This window comes from Diabrotica virgifera, chromosome 6 (genome assembly GCF_917563875.1).
Source record: "Diabrotica virgifera virgifera chromosome 6, PGI_DIABVI_V3a".
Classification (NCBI taxonomy): Eukaryota; Metazoa; Arthropoda; class Insecta; order Coleoptera; family Chrysomelidae; genus Diabrotica; species Diabrotica virgifera.
In genome coordinates this window covers 36360725-36387579 of record NC_065448.1, presented here as the reverse complement: position 1 = coordinate 36387579, position 26855 = coordinate 36360725, and the positions used below count along the sequence as shown (strand labels likewise).

Below are 26855 nucleotides of genomic sequence, written 5' to 3'. Positions count from 1 at the left end.
TTTTTTTTTATATTCACAAAACGAAAAGTTTTCAAATCGATTTTTCTAGAAAACGGTGTGTCCTACCGACTTAAAGTAAGATTAGCTTTTAGTACTAGAATACCCCACAATTTAATAATCCAATATCAGAAATGCTTAAAAGTTAAAGACAAAAAGGTTATGCGATAAAGTAACCGTTGCCCCACCCAAAACGGACGCCTATGACTGGTACGAGAAATTCACAATAGATGAAATCGATTAAACTCTGGAAGTTAAATATGTGTACCAATTTTCGTTTTTCTAACTAGAAGCGTTCTGGAGGTATTTAAGAAAAACTAGTTAAAAGACGCCATCTTCAAAGAGCTCTAGCTTTAGGAAGCATTTTCGGACTAGGTAAATTGGGTTAAATTGTCTTAAAATTATCTGAGGAATCTCCTGTCTTCGTTTCTCGGTAGAGTTTCTGGACACCCTGTATAATATAAAAGTCATATAATCAAATTTGAGTAAATACAATGGATATCACATCATAAATAAAATAAATAAATAGCTAGTGGAGCTACTAAGAACTAAATCTCGAACAAAACAACAAGTAACTCGAGTACGGAAAGTAAGGTAATAAAAATAATAATCAATATAACAAGATAAGTAAAAGCATAAGTATATAAAGATAATATACGTAAAAGTTAATAAAAAGAAATGCAAGTGCAACTATAGATAAACCATTAAAAAAATAAGTACCAACTATATGGAAAGCCAAATAAGACAAAGTTCTACACCAAAGGGTTTGAAAAAACTGCATAAAACTAGTCCTAAAAGACTTACCAACAAGCCAATAAAGAGAGAGAGATGATGATACATAATACAAATGTTACTTCCATCAAATGCATACCAGTGATCTACACTAGAGAACAAAATATATGTATAAAAATGCATAAATATGATTTGCAAATGATGAAAAATAACAAAAAAAAAATAATTGCATTAACAAATATATTCAAATTCTTGCCAAAAACTAACAATTCTGGATTATACTTATGGCTTTTGGTAGCTGATGGGGTGTTATCTCAAAAGAATTTTTCAGTTGATCTTCAATTTTTTTTTCCCTGGTAGAGGGAGTGTGTAACGTTTCAAACGTCACAAGCTACCAGTTTATACCTAAATTTTATATGGGGATGGTCACTTCTGAAAGTTCCTTTTGTTGTAAGATTAACACGTGCGGCGCTATGCACGTTGTAAATTGTCGCTCTCATGGAGCCATGATTTTACAATTGTGCTGCCGCCGTAATTTTAATGCTACTGCTGGCGTAAATTTATCGCTCGTAGAGCCGTTAGCTAAGAGCAGTAAGCGCTGTAAAATGAAGCGGCAGTAGCCGTCGTACAAAGCATGGCCAGACGGGGATGTAAATTACGGCGTGTGTCGCGAGATGTAAATACAGTGTTTTGGTCGTTGTTGTGGCTAGATGAGCTACAAATTTAGACCCAGGTCCATTCGTTTGCGACAGACGCCGAAGATAGGCCCGTTCGATGTTCTTCTTCTTCTACGGCACTACAGCCCAAATTGAGCCTTGGCCTCCTTTATTTTTTGCCTCTATCCTTGCTTGTCTATGGCTGTTCTTCTCCATACACGGACTCCTAAAAGGGCTTGTGCGTCGCTGTTTACTGTGTCTTCCCAGCGCTTTCATGACTTTCTAACCGGTCTCTTTCCCTGCATTCTAGCATTCAGTGCTCTTTTTGGTAGCCTATCCTCTCCCATTCTTATCACATGTCCGGCCCATTGCAATCTTTTTATTCTAATGAAGTCTGACAGGGGTGCTTCCTTATTTATAAAGTTGATAAATTTCGTTGTTGTATCGACTTCTGAAGGTTCCGTTTTCCCTCACAGGTCCTAGGATTCTCCTCAGTACTTTCCTTTCGAATGTGTCGAGTTTGTTTTTGGATGTTTCTTTCAGGACCCAGTGTAGTATTATAGTATCACCCTGTACAAAAAGATGTTTTTATTGAAAGTTAATAACCAAAGTAAATAATATAAGCGATCGCCCATGACCGAGGCCGCTCGTGATGTTGAAATAGTTTGTTCTATATAAAAGTGAATGTCCCATGATATAGATATTATTATTGTACTCAATATTTAGTTAATGTAAGGTAGGTCGTTACTGTTATATGTAAACACGTTGTTATGGTTAGTCATTGATGGAGTTGATTGTAAATATAATGCATCTGAACCAAGAAAGAGAGTTTTAATTAATTTGGACCCAGAAGGCATTAACATCACACATTTCCTTACACCAGGCTTCACTGCCATAGCATGTTATTGGTCGAATTAAAGTTTTATAGATTCTCATCTTTGTATTTCGGTGGACACTTTTAGACCGAAATACAGTAAGGGCTCGTTTTATGCGGTGGATACGTTCTACAGAAAAGCGCATAAAAAATCGCATAAAAAAAGACTTTACTTGCATTGAAAAAGTAGGGATACGTTCCGTAGTTTTCTAAAATCACATAAAATGGTGGACGTTTGTCCACCAAAAATTGTATGTGTTGTTTTTTTCTTCATTAGGGCAAATAAAATCTTAAAGAAGGAATTAAAAACGCAAACTAACGATATTGAAATTGCAAAAACCTCTTCTAATGAAACATAAATCTTTATGACACTTAATTAAATGTTTCAATCCAGAAATCAAAATGAGCTGTTTATTACACTGCAACTTGAAATCAGCAACATTTACGCCCTGTTTCAGAATCAACTTAAAGTGAACATTAACTAAAGTTCACTTTAACGTTGACATTTACCCATATTAATTGCATTGATAAAGGTACTAACTTAAAATTTAAAGACCACTTTAACTGATTATGAAACCGAGCGTTAAACTCTTAAATACTTAAACATTTAAATTTAATTTCAAAAGAATTACAGGTTATACCTTTCAATGCGAAACTCAGATTGATGTAATAGCTACATGCTACATCATGGAAGAAGGGGAATACCCGAATTGCAAACCCTCAGATTAATGACATCTGGATGGGAATAGTTAATATTAATTATACTAGTTATTAATAATAGAAGTTTTTGGATGAAATACAAACCGCATAACTTCAAAATCGCATAAAAAGAGATCTTAATGTATATGGGAGAGGGCAAAATAAGCTGTTTGCCTGCTGCCGTTCGATGTTGCTACGCGATATTTATTTACAGCTCAGTCTGGCCTTAGCGAACGGCTCCACGAGCGACAAGTTTATGCCAGCAGTAGCCGTAAAACGAACTTAAGCCTTAACTTAAGTCTTAAGGTCCCGCGGAACGGAATAGGAATAACCGAACTGAACCGACTACAGGACTTGTGCGTAGTCGGTTCAGTTCGGCTATTCCTATTCCGTTCCGCGGAACGTTAAGTTCGTTTTACGGCTACTGCTGGCGTAAACTTGTCGCTCGTGGAGCCGTTCGCTTAGGCTAAGACTTATATGTTTGAAATGCGTTGAACCCATGAAATTTTGAGCATTCTACGATATTACCACGTCTCGAAGGCTTCTAATTTGTTAATTATATTAATCTGCATGATCCCAGTTTCATATCTATACAGTAATACAGGATACACATAACATTTTAGGAACTTGATTCTTAGTTGTAAGTTCAGCTGAGAATTACACAGTATAGATCGTAAGGTTCATAAATGCTCCTCTTGCAATTTCTATCTAAGTTTTAATTTCTTCATCAGGATTTAATCTAAATTTAAATTCAAGATGCAGTAGAAATAAACAAACCAAGACACTTTAAATGCTACTAGGAGCACTCCCGAATCATAATTTACAATGTATAAACTTTGGAAATCATTATTTGGGATTTACAATGTATGTACATTGTAAATTATGATTCGGGAGTGCTCCTAGTAGCATTTAACGTGTCTTGGTTTATTTATTTCCACTGCATATTGAATTTAAATTTAGTATAGTGTTTCGTTTATCCAACATCTTGGGTATTTAAAATCGTTAACTTTTGTAATTGGTTCATTGTTGACAATTAATTGTAGAGGCCCAATATCTTGTTTACTAACCACAAGTAACTTTATCTTTGATGCATTAATGCCAAGTCCGTTATTGAAGCACTCTAGTGACTCGATCTATAAGGAAATAAAAATATTCGATACTTTCAGCCATGATCTCTGTGCCATCTGCATATCTGATGTTTTTAAAGGCAGAAACATGTTTGTCTGACCCAATGCAACGCCCGATGCGACGGATATCTGTCATACAGTTTTACATGTAAGTGATTATATTTAGAGGTTGAGAAATCGGCCCCGAAGGCGGAAGAACCAAGTAATGGTCAACGGCATAGGGATGTAGAAGGCAAGGGGAAACCACTACATTAAAGATCCATATGGATATCCCTAGTACAATCATCATGGTGGTAGAAACCAACAACAGTGATACTGATTATGGCCCTCGGAAGCCAAGATCCGGCAGGGGAGGAAAAGACAAGGCCTCTCAGGTCGTTAATCAGCGAATTCCTTGTCACAAAAGCGGAGACGAGAGAATAAGACTGTCAAATACTAAAATTGGAACCTGGAATGTTCAGAGCATGTTTCAGCCTGGTAATATGCACAATATCATTCAAGAGATGAACAGGTTGAATATTGATGTACTGGTTATCATTGAAGCCAGGTGGCCTAACTCGGGCTGCTTCTCAACAGCAGAAGCTACAATGTATTATTTAGGTAGCGATGACAACCAACATAGACACGGCGTGGCAATAATTGTTAATAAAATATCTAACAGAGCAGTGAAAGGGTTTGTCGCCATATCAGAAAGTGTAATGTTACTACAATTAGAGACATCTCACGCCACGTTGAACCTGATACAAGTATATGCTCCTACGACGAATGCCAATGAAGAAGAACTAGAATTATTTTATCAGCATATCGAAGAAGCACTGAAAAAAACAAAAAGCAGAGAAATCACGATAGTCCTAGGTGATTTCAATGCAAAGATTGTAAAGGGGCAAAGCGGAAAGTGTGTAGGAAAATATGGTCTGGGAAATCGCAATGAGAAAGGGGATCGTCTACTACAATTTTGCCAAGAGCAGAACTTCATTATTACAAACACAGTTTTCAAACTACCCAACGGACGACTGTATACATGGCGATCGCCCGCAGATTCATCGGAGAAGGTAGTTAGGAACCAGATAGACTACATTATGATAAACGAAAGATACCGTAATGCTGTTAAAGCCGTAAAAGCATATCCCGGAGCAGACGTGGCCTCAGATCACAACCCACTTATCGCCAAAATTACACTCACACTTAAAAATATTAAAAGACATCAGAGAACTGCTACAATAGACATAAGTAAGCTTAAAGAACCCAACGTAAAAGAATGTCTTCAACACGAACTGCATACGAACTGTAGAGAGCTGAACATAGACACCAATGACATTGACGAGCACTGGGAGCAACTAAAACATTGCATACTAGAACCTTGTAAAGATATACTAAAGACTTCCATAAGGAGAAAAGAGGAATGGATGAACGACGAGATACTGAATATGATGGAACAATGGAGACAATATAAGAACAAAGATGACAATAAATACAGGGAGATTAACCACGAGATAAGCAAGATGATAAAGCAGGCAAAAGAAAAACACTTTGAAGAGAAATGCAAAGAGATCGAGGACCTCCAAAAAAGATACGATCTATTTAACCTACATAAGAAAGTCAAAGAAATGGCTGGACTAAGAAAGCAGAATCTCACTGGTGCACTTCTGGATAGACACGGGGTTGCTATAACAGAGACCGATGAGAAAGTACAACGTTGGGCAGAATACATCGATGAACTGTTCGTTGATGAAAAAGGGTACCTGGAACACATAGAACTTACTTCAGGAGAAATAGGTCCAGATATTACAAAGGAAGAAATAATACATGCGTTAAAAACAATGAAGAACAGGAAAAGCCCAGGACCTGACATGCTCCTATCGACCTTTTAAAAATTATAGATGAGCAGCATATTGATGTTTTAGTGGTACTCTTTAAACAAAATTTATAGCTCAGGCACATTACCCAAATAAATGGTTGACGTCGATCTTTATTTGCCTCCCTAAAAAGAAAAACGCAAGAGAATGCGGCGACTACCGCACCATTAGTTTGATGTCCCATGTGCTAAAGTTGCTACTGAAAGTCATCCATAACCGAATATATCATAAACTGGACATAGATATTAATGATACGCAGTTTGGGTTTCGCAAAGGCCTGGGAACTCGTGAAGCTCTTTTTCCACTTAACATACTTATACAAAGGTGCCTGGACGTCAATCAAGATATATATGCGTGTTTTATTGAGTATAATAAAGCATTCGATAAAGTACGACATGAACAATTAATGCATGTCCTGGAAGCAAAGAAGTTGGACTACAATGAGCTCAGGGTTATATCGAATTTATACTATAAACAACGAGTAAAAGTACGTGTTAACGACCAGCTGTCAGAGGAAATTGAAATCAGACGTGGAGTGAGACAGGGATGCGTGTTGTCGCCAATTCTAATGCCTACTCGGAAGAGATCTTGAAAAAAGCTCTTGAGAGTGAAACAGCTGGAATAAAGGTAAATGGAGTTCCCATTAACAACGTTAGATATGCGGATGACACTGTCATCTTAGCTGAAAATATTGGGGATCTTCAGAGGCTGGTGACCAGAATAGCAGAATTTGGACAAGAATACGGGCTAACAGTGAATGTCAAGAAGTGTTTTATTCATAAAATAAAATTTGTTTAATTAGCTGGGTTCAAGTAGACCCATAAAATTTATTTTTCTATTCTCATACTATAATATAATAAATTATGATTTCACTATCTGTATCTTCATTATGATACAGATTTTCATTACGATACAGACTTTTAACCAATAGAATCGCGATATGGCAATCGCGATAAAGGTGACGCACGCGCAGTGACCAATGGCGAGTCAAATACATACGCTTTCACAATTCACAGTTCTCAATATGTGAACACACTGTCAAACTGACAAACTACTTAATTTGTTTGCGTTACAAAATTAATATATTTGAATATATTTTTTGTTGTGAATGATCATAGAAAAAATCGTGTATACAACTTGCATTTAATTATGATTATGAAGCTCGTACTCTATACGAAACTCGCTGTTAGGCGGCTCGTTTCGTATCCCTCATACTCGCTTCATAATGACCATCATTAAATGATCGTTGCATAATATACTATTATAGGTCTACTTGAACCATTATAAATTTATATAATTTATTTTAGAAGAACCAACTGAATCCACTGAATCTACTGAATCTGCTGAATCTACTCCCATTGGAAAACGGCCGTTACCAGATAGTGATACTGAAACAGGAGCTAAGAAAAAACTAAAAAGATCTGAAGATGACACCGTGTCAGAAAAAAGCAAAGATAAAAAAGACAAAACAAAGGCGAAACCGGGGGAAGAAAAAAAGCGTAAAATCAAAACCCTTACCGCTTTCGAAAAATACATGAGGGAAAAGAATTTAGGAGAGGAAACCCTAACCAGGTCGGATTTAGAACAATTTTGTCTACAAAAAATTTGTGAAGCAATTATTCATAAATCAGAGGCTGGAGAACTACATCAAATTATATTAAGACAAGCACAAATAATAGATAACTTACGAAAAGAGGTTCAACAAATCTCTAAGCAAGCCAAAGATCTCGATATCGTTCATAAGAAACTCATGAACGATATTCGTGTTCATGGTACCATGAAACCGTTAGTTCCTTTGAAAATTACACGGTCGGTAGGCTTACAGGTTAAACTGAATGTTTCGGAAGACCCAAACAAGAGGAAGACGTTCACAGTACCTGTAGCTACTAATAAAACAGCAACTACTACTACAAATACTGCTGCAAGTGGTGTGAATCGTCCAAGAGTTGTTCAAAAACCTAATAATGTTCAAGGAGCAAAGGTAATATATTTTTCTTATTTATACATAGTATATCTAACAAACTATACACATCGAAAATATCTATACTGTTCCACTTTTTTCAATAAAAACCTAAACACTTTTTTGTTAATACACGCCGAGAATCGATCTTTATTGTGCCACTCGCATTTTTAGAGTTGTTTTTGTGAACGTGAGAGTTTCTGCTCTCTAAGTCATAATAGGAAGAACTTCTTTTTCTTCTACGGCACTACAGCCCAAATTGAGCCTTGGTCTCCTTTATTTTTTGCCTCCACCCTTGCCTGTCTGTGGCTGCTCTTCTCCATACATGGACTCCTAAAAGGGCTTGTGCGTCGCTGTTTACTGTGTCTTCCCAGCGCTTTCGTGGCTTCCCAACCGGTCTCTTTCCTTGCACTCTAGCATTCAGTGCTCGTTTTGGTAGCCTATCCTCTCCCATTCTTATCACATGTCCGACAGGGCATGTCTGACAGAGGCGTTTCCTTATAAAGTTGATAAAGCTCGTTGTTGTATCGACTTCTGAAGATTCCGTTTTCCCTCACAGGTCCTAGTATTCTCCTAAGTACTTTCCTTTCGAATGTGTCGAGTTTGTTTTTGGATCTTTCTTTCAGGACCCAGGCTTCACTGTCTTAGCATGTTATTGGTCGAATTAAGGTTTTATAGATTCTCATCTTTGTATTTCGGTGGACACTTTTAGACCGAAATATATGGGAGAGGGCAAAATAAGATCTGTTTGCCTGCGTTATTCTCTTCCGTATTTCTCCATCTTCTGATCCATCGGCATATATTTCTACTCCCAGGTATGTAAACTTTTCAACCGTTTCAATGTCATCTTCATGTATAATGTTTTCTGGGACTATATTTCTTCTCGTCTGAGTAATTATTTTTGTTTTTTCTGTGTTAATTTCCAGACCTAGCATTTTTGTTTGTATGCATATGTTTCCTGTGCTCCTGTTGATGTTCTATTCATAATATTAATATCATCAGCATTAGCGGCCAGTTGAACCGTTCGGTTGGTCAGTAGATTTCCTCGTCTAGTTTGCATTTGCCTAACAGCATACTCCAGTGCCAGGTTAAACAATGTTGGGGCCAGCCCATCTCCCTGCTTTAGTCCCTGCGAAATGTTGAAAAAGTCTGTCCGGTGGTTTTGTATTCGTACACATGCCTGAGTTTCATCCATTGTGGCTTTAATGAGTCCTATTAGCTTGTGTGGTATTGCCAATTCAGCCAATATATAGTATAGTTTGTTCCTTTTGACTGAGTCGTATGCCTGTTTGAAGTCTACAAACACGTTGTGAACATCAACATCGTGTTCCCATGCTTTGCTCAAGATCTGTTTGATCTGTCTGACTGTAAATATTTGATCCAGTGTCGATATTCCCCGTCGGAAGCCCGCCTGATACTCTCCAATAATATTTTCTGCTAGTGGTTGGAGCCGCTGGTTTATAATATACGTGAGGACTTTATATGCTCTACATAGTAGAGAGATTCCACGGTAGTTTTTGCACTGGAGTTTGTCTCCTTTTTTATTAGTCAAACGGCCTTTTTTATAGATCGGGCATACAATAGGAAGAACGCATTGGTCAAATGTCTCTTAAATTTTGCTCTTCAATATGTCTCTTATTGAAACATACGCCGCCCAAGTGTTATTCGTCACTGAAATTCAAAGGTCTGCTTATCCTTGCTTATTCTGATTTCATGACTGAGATATAAATATGTACTTTCTGTCAATTCGACCACTTGATTTTGGATGGTTAGGTGTTCATTGGGAACTAAATTTTTCATAAATTTGGTCTTACTGGGGTTCATTTTTAGACCTATTGTTGAACATGCGTCTTCTAATACTTGTAGTATTTGTTTTGTTTCACCCAGATCTTCGGTGATAAGTACTATAACTTCAGCAAAACGCGGATGATTGAGCATTTCCCCATCTATTTTTATTCCCCTATTTTCCCACTTTAGCATGTTAAAGGCTTATTCGAGGACCGTTATAAATAATTTAGATGAGAGAGTGTCGTTCTGTCTTACACCTCGCTTGGTATGTATTTCTCTGGTGCTATCATGTAATTTGTAATGGCAGGAAGCTTATGAACACAATTAAAATAAGAAAAACATCGTATCTGTACCACATACTTCGTAATGATAAATACTCTCTGCTACACGTCATCATGCAAGGAAGAGTAGAGGGAAAAAAAGGCTTGCGAAGAAAGAAGAAATCTTGGCTGAGGAATATCAGAGATTGGACTAACCTCAGTGTTCAACAGATATTTTACGTTGCAAAACACAGAGAAGCATTTAAAAAAGTTATCTCCAACCTTCGTTAGAAGAAGGCACAAGAAGAAGAAGAATCATGTAATTTTACACGCATTGTGGCATTCTGGTACAATGTTTGTACTAACTTTGTAAAGCGGTTGTCTAGTCTACTTTTGTTGAGAGCAGTTATAATGCTGTCTAGTTCCACAGTGTCGAAGGCTCTGTGAAAGTATACGAAGACAATTATATGGTATGGGAGCAAAGTATGCTAAATGTGCAGTCACTCGAGTGCTTTGGGGACCTATTGGGGTGTGAAGAGTAGGTCCTAAAACCAAAAAAAAATTAAGTAAAGTTTTCCATTTTAGTGGGCGCTTGCCATTATTTAATTTAATTTTCCATTTCCAACAATCGTTTTTTCTGATTATAACGCCATCTATCCATAATTCTAAAAAATGTTTCGAATAAAAGTTACTTATTTTTAAGTAAGGAATACAAATCGGCAATAAAAAATGAGGGCTTCTATTTAAGATTTTAAAGTAACCCCCCACCCCACTTCCGTGGGGGGTCGTGTTTGGTGCCATTCGATAGATTTTTCAAAAATATTGAATAAGTGTATTTTACAGTTTTTCGATCTGATGTTTACTTCGCGAAATATCGCGGGATTCTTATTTAAAATACTAAATTTACCCCCACTCCTCTCCATGGGAAGTCGTGTTTGATATCATTCGATAGATTTTCAAAAAATTATGAATACATATTTTTTAGTTTTTTGATATGTCATTCATTTCGCGAAATATTCGCTTTTTCTTGTGAAATTTTGGCACTCACCCATTTCCTTACGCCCGGCTCAAATCGTCAGATTTTTGAAATATACACTCTTTTGCATGTACTTAACTTACCTTATCTTAATCTGACAATTTCGAGATTTTTTAAGGGTAGATTTTCGTTTCGGGCCCCCCTTAACGAACTCCCCTGTGTTAAGAGCCAATATACGGTAGAGGTCCATCTGCATCTGCAGGGTACCAGGTTTCTCCCCATATGATAATCTGACGCGCTCGAGTAACTGCAAAAATCCCCACTTGGGCTCCCCTACCAATATAAGTGTATATAAGTATCGATAAGTGAGCGATTTTCCTATCAAGGCTTTTTTTTTGCTGCTTGCAGGTGATAGTTTGTTCCGAATTTTGGAGCGGAAGCCAGCTTGTTCTCGGTGTCCAAAAATCTGTTAGACAAAGGTTAAACAAAATTTTTATTTGGTTGAGATGAGAAGGGCACGTCCGTCCATCTTAATAGCTTCTGTTACGACTCCATTTTCTCCTGGTGCTTTGTTGTTTTTCATCTTCTTCATCGTGTCCTGGATTTCGCTTAGTGTGATCTCTGGCATGAGGTTTGAACCCTGGTTGATAATTTTGCGTGATGCGGCGACTTCTAAATTCGTTTGGTCTTCTTTTTGACTTGTGTATAGTTCTTGATAGAAGTCTTTAAATATGTGTAGTAATCCTTCTTTATTTGATGTTTGAACTCGTTCTTTGTTCTTTAGTTTGTGTGTTTCACATTTTCCATTGCTTAACCGTCTTCTCAGGACTTTCAAACTTTTATTCTCTTCTATAGTTCGGTGGAACATTTTCATTTTTAAATTTCCTTATCATTCCTGATAGCTTTTGATACTTATTTTTTTATTTTTCACAGTTTTTCTTCGTCAATTCTTTCGTTTCCTTTGATTTTTCTTTTAGTTTCCATTAGTTGCTTTGTTTCAACGGATATTTTTTCGTCTTGGCTTGTCTTAAGGCAGCATTTTACTTGGGCCTCTCGAATAGCTTCAACGATATTTTCGTTTAGAGTATTTACATTATTCATACATTTATTTTGGTGGACATTAGGACATAAATAAATGTTTATAATTTTTAAAAACGGTAAAAATTAATAAATATAAGAAAACTGTTAAAACAATTATTGTATTTTGTAAAACTTATTTCTAGTAATAATTTTGTTTCTTTTTTTTCTGTTTTAGACTACTATAACCCCTGCCTCGCCGAGAAAAACATCTCCAGCCGCACCAATATTATCCCAAGCTCTGCAAACACGTCCATCACCCACCCCTACTTCTCCAGCAACCAAACGGGTTCCTCCTTTGAGGATAAAACCTAGTGAACCTCAAAAGCCATCAGCTCCAGGAGTAATCGACTTAACCGACGAAGATGAAAAAACAGCCACAGCCAAACCAGTAGCTGTAAAAAATAATGTACAAAAAAAACCGATAAATACCAAATTAGGCACATCAGTCAAAATTATTAGTAAAAATAATTTAATACAAAAGAAATCCCCCGCGCAGGTCGCGAAAGTCAAAAACGCAGCCAAGATGAACGCCAACCAACAGAAAACTGTCGCCGTTGCAAGCTCTCCCGTAGGAACGAAGCTGTCCCCTCGAGGAGTGACGGCGCAGGCTGTTCGAGTGAGCTCGGCTCAAATGAAGAATAGCATAAATCTTCCTGTTGTAACGTCGCCAGGTACTACGCAAATTATGTATGTCCTACCCCAGAGTGGGGTCGGAAATAACACAAATACGAATGGTCCGAAGGCTTTGCTTGTTAATTTCCCAAATGGAGTCATAAGTAAGTCAACAATTATTTATGTTATCTCTGACTCCATTATATCGCCCTTTAAAACTTTACCCACTACCAATAACATATGCAATGGAAATTGCGTTTGTTGTAACCGTAACAAGGCATCGACAGTTCGTAACCCCACAAATAGTAACGCTGTCAATTCGTAACGGCACTATTCGTAACGGTATAATGCGTAACGCCAAAATGGAGTTATTTTGATTATATTTGTTACCTATATTCTTGAGAAATATTTGGAAATCATGTCTTAAGCTAACTGTCCACTTAGATAAAATCTCGAGAGAAAATCTCAATATTAGTCTCGAGGTATTGTCCATTTGAGATCACTTGCGGTCTAGAGATCGGCATGGAAGACTTGCTGGTGACTTTTTAGTCTCGAGACCAAGACAATTCCGTGTCGAGAGAGAGTACGAGAGTCAACACACAGCCGACTGTATGACTTCATCGCGCATATAGCGTATACATATTTTCATTCTTCAAAATCGATTCGAGTCGAGCACTAGCTTTTATAATTGAAGGGGTAAAAACCAAAAGGATTTAAGTGCCGTTATGTTCGTTTGGAGATATTCAATGTTAAAGTTAATTGCTTATTGTAAAATCTATGAAGATATTTTATATATGGGGTTTTTTAGAAAAAAAAAACGCATAATATATTTAAGTGTTTAATTACGTTTCACAAAATGTTGTTACATGCTTGTTTGTTTAAAAAAAAGTCACTTAGACCTCTTTGGTTCTATTTTTTCTTTAATTTTTTTTTTTAGAAAAGATGATTTCTCAGTAAGAAAACTTTATTGTAATAGTAAACAATATTAAAAATTATTAATTATCGTAGTCAGAGTAAATGTCAAGATCATTATTTTCTTCTTGGACATTTTCCTCCATAAAGTTTCCGTCGTTGTTGACTTACTTTCTGTTGCATATTTTTTTTTCTTTTTGGGTTGATGGGACATATTTTGGTAAAAAGTATGATGAACTGGGGGAATAAAAGGCAACAGCTGAATAAGGCTTTCCCACTTAGCATATGGAATTTCCAAAACGGCTCTATACAGGTGTTGGTTTAAATTCTCCAGAGATAAATTTGGTCTACCTACGTTAAGTAATGAGCACTTTTCAGATTGGAAAGCAAGGCAATTATTTGCATGCCTCGTTGTATGGAACAAAAGGAATAAAAAGTTTTCATGTCCGTACTCAAACCACACGATTTCTCGCCATTTTATTGGTCGCTTTTCCATGTCTTTTTTTGGATCACACCATGACAAAATCATTTTGTTTCATGGAATATACTTTAAACTTTTTGGAAGTTTTGGAAAACTATACTAAACTTGCAAAAACAACGTGGATAAGAATCAACAAAATCTGACAATAATCAGCGGCATAACGGTCTAAGCGCGCTTGGATCACTTTGCCACTACTGAAAAGAGAACATCTGTAAACTTAATTTTTCCTTTTACCAAGAGATGGTGCAGAACGATTAAAAATCAATTGGATCATTTTGCCAGCAAGTAATGTTTAGTTTTAACTTTCGATATATGCGCTTAAATCATTTTTTTTTAAATGTCACTTACGACCTTTTTGGTTTTTACCCCTTCAATTGCGTATACGATTGTGCAAAAACGATAAAGAGTTAAAAAAGAAGTACTGAATTTTATTCGAATGTCTGCTCTGCAATTTGGACCACATTTAGACTTAGTAAAACGCCAGATTTACGAGAATATAAATTTAAATTGTATAACTTAGTTTGTATTTCGTTTGCATCACAATTGTTAAAGTTTATTGAAAACTCATCATACAAACTCATTTTTTTTCGCGATTCCTGTATAACTTGTGGTAAAAATTTCATAGGAATTCTTGGTATTCGTAAAGAGAAATTAATTTCGAAGTTTTATCATCGGTCCAATGTCGCACGCTCATTTTTGATTAAGTAGATATTTGCTTTTTCACTAAACACCAACCTGAGACTAGTCTCAGCTCTTCTGGCATAGACAGAATACTGGAGACTCAATATCGAGTATTGTCCAAGTAAAAAATACTGTGGAATAGCTTTAAGCCGGTGAAATATGATATTCTTCAAATATAGATATTAGGTCAAACGTTTAAGAAGCGGCCCTTTGAAAGCATCTGTGTTTTTACGGTCAGACCTCCCGCATATCTATTCACAAGTTTCGTGCAAAATCTTAGTTTTAGTTCGGTAGCTAGCAGTGTGTTAGTACTGGAGTGTACGTGTGTTAAGTGATACGAGTGTTTTGTTGCTGTAATTATTTTGAATATTGGTTTAGTATTTCTTTTGGAGAGTGTCAAGTGTTAATTATTGTAATTTAATTAATGTGAATAGTGATGTGGCGCCCGTGGGATAATGTAAATATCGCGTACGATAACGCTGATATTGTAGAAATTGCCAGTACTAGTGTGAATGTAATTACTAAAAAAGAGAGCTCGTAAAGAAGATTCGAATGCATTTAAATGCAGAAACACAGCAAGTATGTTTGAATGTATACAAAAATCTACGTACGAAATTCGGCTTCGATGAAACACTATTGGCACAAGCCACCTCTGATTTAACAGAAATTCCACTTTCTAATGTATATAAAATAGTTAAAAATAAACCCTATCATCGCAAGAAACGATGTGACTACAAATTTTCAAGACCTTTAAATCCTTCACTCATAAAACTATTCAAAACCACAATATACGCACTGCTACAAAAGCAATGAAATACCTACAATAGAAATAATAAGAAAGAAATTGGAAACAACCGGTCGAAATATGAACTGCTGTAAGAAAACTCTTCAAAATTGGATAAAAAAATGGGCTTTAAGTTAAAAAAAAAATAAATAAACGTCAAGCAATTATGGAAAGCCAAAGAATAGTCAACAGACGTAATATGTACCTAGAAGAAATGACTAAATATAGGCAAGAAAATAGGAGAATTTATTATTTAGATGAAACTTGGTATGATACCCACGATACAGTAAAGAAAGGATGGACAGATGGTTCAAGCATGTGCATACCGGAAATGCCTGCAAATAAAGGCTCGCGGCTAATTATTGTACATTGCGGAGGAAGTGAGGGATGGGTTCCGAATGCTTTAAAATTATGTGGGAAGAAAATGGAAGATTGTAACGTTGACTACCACAAGAATATGGAAGCTGACATTTTTGAAGATTGGTTTGAAAACTCGCTGATCCCAAACTTGGAGAAAAACAGCGTAATAGTGCTTTACAACGGTTCCTATCATTCCCGACAGCTCACTAAAATACCAAATACATCTTCAAAGCTGACCTGCAAAATTTTTTAATGGAAAATTATTTGTATTTCGAAGATTTTTACACAAAAAAACAACTTATTGAAGTTCTACACACGAAGCAATTTAGAAAATTATACGCTCTAGAGAGTATTGCAGAAAAGCATGGACACACTATATTGAGACTTCCACCCTACTTTTGTGTTTTCAATCCTATTGAGTTAATTTGGGGACAATTAAAACCAAGTATAAGGCGTTCAAATACATTTCCTAAATTTGACAAAAAGGTAATTGAGATAATTAAAAAAGAAGTAGCCAATATTACCAAAGTAGACTGGCAGAAAAGAATCGCCAAAGTGATCAAAGTAGAAGAATATTATAAGAAGATTGGGCACTTCCACATTAATGGTGGAAATAAATTTATTATTGAATTGGGCGATGATAGTGACGAAGAAAATACGGAAGAAGGAGAAAATGAGTTAAGTGTATCAGTATTTTAATTGTTGTGTTGTGCAATTCATTTTCCAAGCATAAGTGTACTAATGAAAAGACTCGGTTAAAAAAATATTTTTAGATTTTGTATTTTTAATAAAAAAGAGCGGGGACATGCTTGCATTTTGTGCTGAATTTTAAAAGTTTTGAACTGTATACCTAAAGTAATTTTAGATCTAACTGTGTTTTTATAAAGTTCTTTTAGTATCAGTAATTCTAACAATAACAAGATTAATTATAAAAGCTATTCTACATCAGTTATTAATGCAAGCATGCGGTAAGAGGGAGGTCCCTGTGAGGTTAATTAACACAATATTATGTCCTGCTTTAACGGTATTTACCTAAGTATAAATAAATATTTTTAACTACATATTTAATTACCAGAAAACACCAGCTGCCGGCCTAATATTAAAGAAGAACAACCCAAAGCTACAATAATCTTACTCATTACACTATATATATTGCTTGAACAATACAGAAACAAGCATATCTACTTGTGACAAGCGCAGTCTCGGTGACAAGTCACAGCCCAGGCATCCAAACGATGTTTTTATAACGTAGATAACACGTCACAAAAATGACCAATTGACGTGTTTCTATGACGTAGTACTGACGTTGAAAATCACGTGTATTTGTCTCATCGATTTGACGTCATAATTGTGACGATTTTAAAACGTAATCGTATCTACGTTTTTTTCACGTCGAGATTGTGACGATTTTCAAACGTCAAAAAGATGACGACCTTTATACGTCGGTAAAATCACGTCTTTAATACTTTCAAAAAGTGACCTCTTTCAGATGTTTCAAAATAGTATAAATAATAGGTAACATGAAACCTATAGGCCTACGTCCCATGTGTCGAAGATATACTACCACTTGTTTAAGATCGCTTGTGCGCTAGAAGCAACATGATTCTGCATGATTGTACCAGCCCTCACATTTATAGAATTTTCACTAGTTATATATACCTATATACTTACTGTGTCAAAACTGAAACAACATATACATGAAACTAATAAATAATTTAGTAACAAATTATTCAGCATTCTTAATATCTTAATTTAACGTTGTCTTAATATCTTCATTTAACGCTTAATTAAAAACAAATAAACATAACCTCAAATAGTTGTCAAGAAGAATTACTGCATTAAACTAACTCACTGAGCAAAAACGCATAAAAATCTCTTAATTAACACGTTTCTTCAACAAAATAAATGAAAAGTCTTATTTTATCACACAAGACACAAACCGCGTAAACAATAAATGAGAAATTTCTTATGAACATTTAGCGTTATACCTAAACGAAATTGTTTGGAGTCGATACAAACAAGCAAGCCCTCCCAATTTTGTGACGTCTTAGGCTGTCTGAAATTAAAACGATTTTTAAACGTAATTTTAACGTCATTAATCTTACGTATTTAAAATTACCTACAAAAGACGTCTATGTGACGTAATGTTCAAACACGTGTTATATTCAACCAAAAACTGACGTTTCCGCAACGTTATAGGACGTCACTTAGTTGCCTGGGAGCTTGTCTCGGAGAGTTCTCTCAGACCCATATACATTTGTGAGTGCAGTCTCGAGACTGCTCTAAACTTGCCAAAAAAACTAAATGACGTTACGAATTATACCGCTACGAATTGCTATAGCTACAAACTCTCGATATTACAAAGTGTCGCTGTTACGAATTGCCGAAGTTACTGACTGTCCGTTACCAATTGTGGGGTTACAAACTGTCGCGTTACAAGGTGTCATGGAACCGTTGAATAATCACTGGTCTGCAAATAAAAGCGTTTCTCCTTTTTGTTTTCATACTTGATAACGTTATTTTTGGCGCTCTAAACGCGAAATTTATGATTGGAATAAATACAGCACATAATACTTTTGATGTATAAATACTTTTATATAATATACTTATGATGTAATGAAAAAGGATATTATTAGAGTAACAACTATAAAAAAATTATAAAGTACTATGTTTAGCTTTTACGGTAAAAAATTACTTTTTTTTGGTACGGGTCATGAAAGATTCACTAAATCTATATTATTATGATGATAAAATACAAGTTATTTTGTAGTTTTCTTTCTTTCCATTGCTTTAATTGGAGTTTCTCAGTAAATCGACCAACAGACAATCGCTCAACAGCATTGCTGCTAACTATTTTCCTTTAGATCTTCTGTCAATTTGCAATATATCCTGGTGAAATCTTTCACCATGCTCATCTGATGCGGCACCAAGATTTTCAGGAAAAAAATTGAAGTGTAAATCTAAAAAATGAATTGTGAATGAGATGTTGTTCAAAAACGTATTCCGGTGTGCCGGTGTGAATTCCATTCACTTTACGATTTGACAGACAAAAGACAAATTGAAAATTAAAAGTTGATCAAAATGCTTTTTTTAAAGGCGGTGGACATTGTAACTCAAAAACTACTTCACCAATCCACTTAATTCGTTGTTTTGACTTCTGAGTGATAGCAAAAAGTCAAAGATTGTTAAACCTAAAAAACTCGACAGCGTTACCTCTAGAAACACATAAGCTAATCTTTTTTGAATTTTTTGTTTCACATGATCGAATGACGAGTTCTGATGCCAACCGCAAAATTCATTTTTTTTTAGGCATACGTAAAAATTGACCACCGTTGCCTTATTTTCCAATATCCTAATTATAAGCCTAATTTCTCATTGAATTTTTTTTTAATATTTCAATTGTTCTGAATATCGTTACCCTAAGTGCAAAATGTCGTATGTAAAAAATTTCAATTTTTTTTATTAGCGATAAACATTGCTCTTTATGATATGCAACCGCTGTCTAAATATCGTATGTCATCAGCTGATTTATCAGTAGTTATAGTAAGAAATCAAAAAGTCGTATGTTTTTACAGCTGTGTGTTGTAACTGCAAAAAGTCTTGTGCTGACACATGATGTATGGAAATCTTGACCATGTGCTGACAGTGAAAACGTGACCTGTAGATAATTGTTTGATTCATTGTGTATCACATTAAAGAAGCATTATTTTTTTACATATTATTATTCTTAAAACAGTTTTAATTATTATTAATTTTACTTAGTTGTGCTATTTTAAGGTGAAAATTATTGTTTCAGAGAACTCGTGTAAAAATTCTTCTTTTAAGTACCATTTGAAGGTGGGTGATATAAGAATGCGAGTATGTAAGAAAATGTTTTTAAATACATTCTCTTTAGGGGAAAGGTCTGTACGTTCTTGGGTTATGAAATCACCCCTTGATATCCCTATTCATCGAGAAAACCATGAAAACGTAGAATCTACAAATAATATTGATTCCAGTGCTCAGACGCCATCTAGGGATGATACAGAAAAAAGGAAGGATGATACACAAAAATGGAATCGCACTACTGCCGTGCTAAAACAAGCAAAGTGTATTTGGAACCAACGTGGGAAAGCAAGAGTCAACTTTACAGAGAATATGAGCGTGTCTGCCAAGAGCAGCAACTTCAACCAGCATCAAAAGCTCTTTTTCATGTAGTTTTTGAAAATAAGAATATCGGGTTTTTTCTTCCTAAAAAAGATCAGTGTGAGACTTGCCTAAAACACAAACTGGGAAAAATAACAAACGAAGAATACGATGATCACCAAAACAGGAAAGTTGAATCCAGAAATGAAAAAGAAACAGATAAAAAAAGGGCTGAAAACTCAAGTGAAGTGCAAGTTTATGCTGTTGATGTGCGAAAAGTTCTCACTTGTCCAAATATAAAGGCATCTACAGCCTATTACAAAACAAAACTTAAAGTTCACAATTGGACTATTTATAACTTGGCAACACATGAAGGCACATGCTATGTTTGGCACGAAGGTAATGAAGGTGTAGAAAGTGATGTATTTGCTTCAATGATTGTGAGGTTTTTGAGAAAAGAGTTGAAAAAAAACGAGTATCAATGAAATAATTATTTGGAGTGATGGTTGCACGTACCAAAACAGGTGTGAGACTGTTTCAAATGCTCTACTGTATTTCACTTGCGAAACAGAAGTAACTGTATATCAAAAATATTTGGAAGTGGGACACACACAAATGGAGGTAGACTCCATGCATAGCAAAATAGAAAAGAAGCTTAAGAACAAAGAGCATTACGTTCCGGCAGACTACGTGAGAGCAATACGTGACGCAAGAACCCATCCAAGCCCTTACTGTGTAGAAAGCTTATCTTTTAAGGATTTTATTTGTTTTTCAAATTAGTCCAGGGCGCATCTGTTTTGAGATGGACGTTGAGAGGTGACTCAAATTTTTTTGCAGAAATTGCTTGAAAATAAATCAAATTATAATACTTGAGTTATCCTCCCTCTCAAAAAGGTCCGGAACATTGTTTAAATAATCAAAATAGCAAAAAATTAAGGAAAAATTCGATTTTATTCTTCGTTTTTTGATTATAACTTTAAAAGTATTCATTTCCGACAAAAGTTGTACTAACATAAAAGTTGCGTAATTAAATTTCCTACAATATTGAATTGGTTAAAAATTTAAAAAATTGTCACCCTAGTTGCAAAATAGCAATAATTGCGAAAAAAACATACAAAATCAAGTATTGGCATTTTACGTTTTTCAACCATTTATGCTACACTTAGGACCTTCATGTTTCACCCAGAAAAACTTTATGATACAGTAAAATAATACTGTAAATTTCATTAAGATAGGTTCAATAGATTTTGCAAAATAAATTTCGCAATCCAGCTTTCGCAAAAAAAATTCATTTTTTCAAAATGTTACAGGACCGAAAATAAAGCAGATAGCAAGTTAAAATTTTTTTTGCTTATAAAAGTGTACTGTACCTTTCATTTGCAATTTACAAAATTAAAATCGATTAATTACCACGGCGTCAGGAAATTTTTTAAATAAACATTAATTTTTGGTGCTACGCGCAGGACAGCGGTGTTCGATTCACACAAGTTGATTTCCGCCAAAATTTCTTCCAATCTTTATCTAATATATTATTTTCTTACTTTATATTTTGTTGTATTTTAATATTTTAATTCCACAAAAATCAAACTAATTTTATTATTGTTTGTGAAATATTGTTATACAATTCCATATATTTAAAAATAATAAACTTTTATTCTCTAAGTTAAAATATATGAACAAAGAAAGTTTTTGCTAATAAAAGTGTTATTTCAAAGGATAGAGTATGTGTTTTTATTTTGCAATAAACAAATTTATTTATTTACATCGAAATGTAATAAAAATTAAAATGTATCAATCATTATCAAAGGTCGTTGGAAAGACCAATCAGAGCAAACTATCCGCTGTCCTGCGCGTAGCACCAATAATTAATGTTTATTTAAAAAAATTCCTGACGCCGTGGTGTTAATCGATTTTAATTCTGCAAAAATTGCAAATGAAATGTACAGTACATTTCTATAAGCAAAAAAAAATTCAACTTGCTATCTGCTTTATTTTCAGCCGTGTAACATTTTAAAAAAATGAGTTTTTTTTGCGAAAGCTGGATTGCGAAATTTATTTTGCAAAATCTATTGAACCGATCTTAATGAAATTTACCGTATTATTTTACTGTATTATAAAGTTTTTCTGGGTGAAATATGAAGGTCCTAAGTGTAGCATAAATGGTTTAAAAACGTAAAATGCGAATACTTGTTTTTGTATGGTTTTTTCGCAATTATTGCTATTTTGTAACAAGGGTGACTACTTTTTAAATTTTTAACCAATTCTATATTGTAGGAAATTTATATACGCAACTTTTATGTTAGTGCAACTTTTCTCGGAAATGAATACTTTTAAAGTTATAATCAAAAAACGAAGAAAAAAATCGAATTTTTCCTTAATTTTTTGACATTTTGATTATTTCAACAATGTTCCGGACCTTTTTGAGAGGGAGGATAACTCAAATATTATTATTTGATTTATTTTCAAGCAATTTCTGCAAAAAAATTTGAGTCACCTCTCAACGTCCAAATGTACTAATATTTTTACAGATGCGCCCTGGTCTAAATGGATACTACAAGAGTATAAGGCCTGGTTCAAAAAAAGGAGACCCTTATGTCACTGACTTAAGGTGCCTTAAGTATGTAAAAAATGGCCATATTTGGTACAAATTAAACTTTTCAAATAACTGGTTAGAGCTACCTAAGAGACCAAAACCAATTAATGAAGTTTTCCTAACACTCAATCCTCTGTACTCCAAATCTCTACCAATTCAAGACAGGAAGTACAAAGACTTACAAGAATTAAAAGCTTGCCTTGAGGAGGACTACCACTTTTTTTACGACAACTTGAGTCACGCGGCAACTAGAAAAAAGTTTTACTTACTGTTTTGTTACAAAAATGAGTAGAAGTTGTGTAAATAAAATTTTAAAAATGTCGTATGTTACTTTATTTTTTTGAAATTAGAGTGCAAAAAGCTCTATGTCTACATGAAAAAAGTCGTATGTAGAGTTATAACTATAAATTAAGTTGCAAAGTGTCGTATGTACAAAAAAAAAATAAGTATATCATATAATTTTTGCTGTGTAATCAAAATCATTTTAAAAGTAGAGACTAAAAAGATAAATATTTTTTATTCCCATGTTTTAAAAAAATGCATTTAAAAGTAAATACGTTTTTTCTACCTCCTGTAAAGTACACTAATTTTACATACAACATTTTGCACTTAGGGCAACGATATGCTTATTTAATTTGAAAATAAAATAATTCTACCATACTTTCAAAAAAAATTAATTTCAAACACACTACCCCCCTAAGGATAATTTTGATAAGCAAGACATGCAAAACGTATAAGACCCCCATTCACGTTGAGATCGGTATCGATACATTTTGCAAGTATTAGTATCGCGATACAAATCTCACTATATTTGACTGTCTCAGTATCGCTGTATCAGTATCACAACTCTCTATCTTCGTTGTTTACAACTATTCGCTGTGTGCAAGTACTTGGAGGGGATACGAGAAACGATCGTGCGCGAATAGCGGAGAAATCTTATAGCTTTCTTAGCACATTTCTTAAATAATTCATATTGTCAATTGAAATTGTCATATTGACATATTTCATACCTACTGTCATTATGAAATCGGGCATTAATGTTGCTCTACAATATTGATATGATATGCAATTATTAAAGTGAATTTAATTAATTGTAGGTATTTTACTTGTAATACTGTATTTTAATCACTAATTTTATTTAATACATACAATGTTTAGCTTTTAATAACAATGACCTCAATCTTACTTTTTTTTTCTTATTCTTTTTTTGGGCTATGGCCTGGACAATTATGCAGCAACTAGAACTAATATAATTGGCCAATATAATTAAGAGTTCTAAAAATGTTGCTGAGCTATGAAACCAGGTGTCGCCACCAGCGATACTGAGACATCCAAATACACTATGAGATTTGTATCGCGATAATGATACTTGGCGATATGTATTGCAACGAAAGTTTGAAGAAGTTATTGAAACGAAATTTAGCAACTGATTAAATTCTAGCGGAAGATAAATAACGTTGTAATTAAAGTAAAATATATTATAGATATCTATTACAATTCTATACAGTCAAATTAATAAGTTAAGATTAATGTGAGATTGCAAATTAAGAGTAAACAGTAGCGATCAACAGGTAGCAACAAAATATAACTTCGGGAGATAGTATCATAAACTTTGGCAACAGTGGCAATCTTTGACAGTATCTGAGATTAATATTTTGTCAATATCATAGTCGCGCTAAATGGAAGTAATAGAAAACGATTGTATTATTAATAAGTAAATATTTATAAAAATAAATGAAAATGGGTGAAAATTTTATGTTAAGATAGGTATTTGCATAAAATATCTAATAATAAAACAATAAATAATAATTTTTTGTTGTGAAGTGAAACAAATTTCGATTTTCGCATAATTTTGACACGGTTTTTAATGGACTTTTTCTTGGAAGGTTTCACTTTATTTTTCGTTTGATTTACTTTTTCCATTTTGTTAAACTATTGATAATATTTTTAGAATAAAAAGTCCTCCTAAAACTTTATACACTCGCATTAGAATTCGAAATATTTTTACGTAAAATATACTTACCTACATATAATTAAACCTCACAATTAACAACAATCTATTCTTTCAAAGATGCCAACAACTTATACAACAACAAATATACATATAATAAATTAACTATAAATAAACATTACTTTCCTATGAAACAACAATAACTAATTCTTAAATTAACACACTACTGCACTGAACAGATATCGATAAAGATGACAGAACAGATTAGAGAAAATCTGACGCAGGTTTGTCAAAATGACAGTGATAATTTCTCTATGTTGCCTAATTAATTATTTAGTTATAATATGTTCGATTTCTTGTTAGAAATAAAAAATTTTAGTAGTTCCAAGATTACACAAAATCTAGGCATGGGATAAAAAAGTTTATTTGAAGAAAGTGTATTTTTTGTCTTTCTTAATGGCGGTACAGGCTCCTTTTTTCAATATTTTATTTAGTTATAGAGTAATTTCCATGTACTAACATATTTCTGAAATTGGGCTCTGTACCGCCATCTCAACAAAATATTCAAAATAAGAGCCGCAATCTTGGAACGCGTTTGTTGTTACCTATTGATCGCTACTGTAGCCTCTTAAGGGTTTAACTTTTGATTGACCAAGAAGTGTTGATGCAAAAGAGTCAATTAAAAAAATGATCAATGTAACATATTTTGGAAAAAAAAATAACAGAAAATCTAGACGTAATAGTAAAAATCGGCCAACGGAGATAGATTTAGAACATTAATCTCATATTATTTATGATAAAATTTGTAGGAGGATTTGGTTGCAGACCAGTGATTGATTTAATAGGGCTTTTCATCGACTGTCATTTGTTTCGAGCTTCTGTCATGTGTCACATAATATTAATATATCTACGCCATACGTCTTTGGTTTGTAGCATTAGTATCCGCTGTGAGCTCGTACGTAGAGGGGATATTTATAAATTCGTGAGCGCCAATAGTGACAAGTCTGTAAACGTTTACCGGAAATTTGACATAAATGTCAAAGTGATTAATTTTAAATTCAAATTAAAAACATTAATTATAAAAAATATTAGTTGATCAAAGCTGTGGTATATATTTTTACCTTAAATATACTTACGTTTTAAATACTTAATTTGCGTTTTTTAATGTTCTGTAATATGTAATTATAACTTAATCTTGGCGCCATCTACATGATAATTGTGAAAGTATCCGAAGTAAGAAATTAATATTTCATCAATAGAACGTCAAAATGATTAGCAAAATCTTAAAAAAATCTATTACAATTTAATTACTTTTTAGCGTTGTAAATATTAAGCGATAACAATTAAATAATAAATTTAAAAATTACCAGTGAAAGTTGAATTAGTAACCGCTAGGAGCGACACCAGCGAAGCTCAGAGCCTATATATCAATAACGTATGACGTAGATTTATTAATATTATGTGACACATGACAGAAGCTCGAAACAAATGACTGTGAATGAAAAGTCCTATTATTATTGTTACATATAATAAACATACTTTCTTTCTTTTTCAGCTTCGGCGATAAACGGATCTGCTGTATCAGTGATACCTTCCAAAACGACGAGTAATTCGCAGATGAGGACCGTTCTTCCCAGAAAACACCCTGCGCCTTTACCCCATACACCCCCACCAACAAACAGTTCGTCAGTGAAACCGTTGCTTCCCAAACCTCATTTAACTATTAAAAAAACTGACACGGGTCTCATGCTGCAATGGAAAATGCCGTATAATCTCGATAGTTACGAGGCGATAGCGAGTTATCAGTTGTACGCGTACCAAGAAACAAGCGCTCCCCCTAGCACGGACATGTGGCGGAAAGTTGGTGATATTAAAGCCCTTGCTCTCCCAATGGCGTGCACGTTAACGCAGTTTGTAGATAAAAATAAGTATTACTTTGCAGTGCGACCGGTAGATGTTCTTAAGCGAATAGGGTTGTTTAGCGATCCAGAAGAAATCATTTTGTAAAATATAGTTCTTAAATTATTATTATATATATTTCCTGACTATTAAATTAGAAAATTAATTATAAGAAAATGCTTTTTTTATTTATGTCGAATAAATGATTTTAAGGAAGTCAATAAGTTTTTTATTCAAGTATGCTACAAGCGGCCCAGTGTAGAGAACACTGAAAAGAACTGAGGAGGGCCTATGTCCAGGGGTGGACGCGATTGGCTGATTGATGATATGATGAATGCGCGAAGGACCACTACTAATTAATAATTTGGAAAAATTGTTCAAAAACTTTTGAACCGTTACTCAATGATGCTACCAAAGAATATATACTCTCCTAGAAGAAGAGTTTGAATGGA

General features: G+C 34.3%; 1 protein-coding gene across 6 annotated transcripts in view; it reads left to right on the top strand.

Annotated features, from left to right (window-relative positions):
• LOC114335171 (activating transcription factor 7-interacting protein 1) overlaps window positions 1-26619 on the top strand; it is a 138466-nt gene extending 111847 nt beyond the window's left edge. For 5 of the 6 annotated variants that reach the window (XM_050652658.1, XM_028285354.2, XM_028285350.2 and 2 more), the window contains 3 exons: window positions 7249-7922; window positions 12181-12781; window positions 26060-26619. In XM_050652658.1, the coding sequence (XP_050508615.1) occupies window positions 7249-7922; window positions 12181-12781; window positions 26060-26511 (1727 nt within the window). In that variant the 3' untranslated portion in view covers window positions 26512-26619. The remainder of the gene's footprint in view (window positions 1-7248; window positions 7923-12180; window positions 12782-26059) is intronic. The other variant, XM_028285353.2, reaches the window with a different exon arrangement.
• Window positions 26620-26855: the final 236 nt, after the last annotated feature.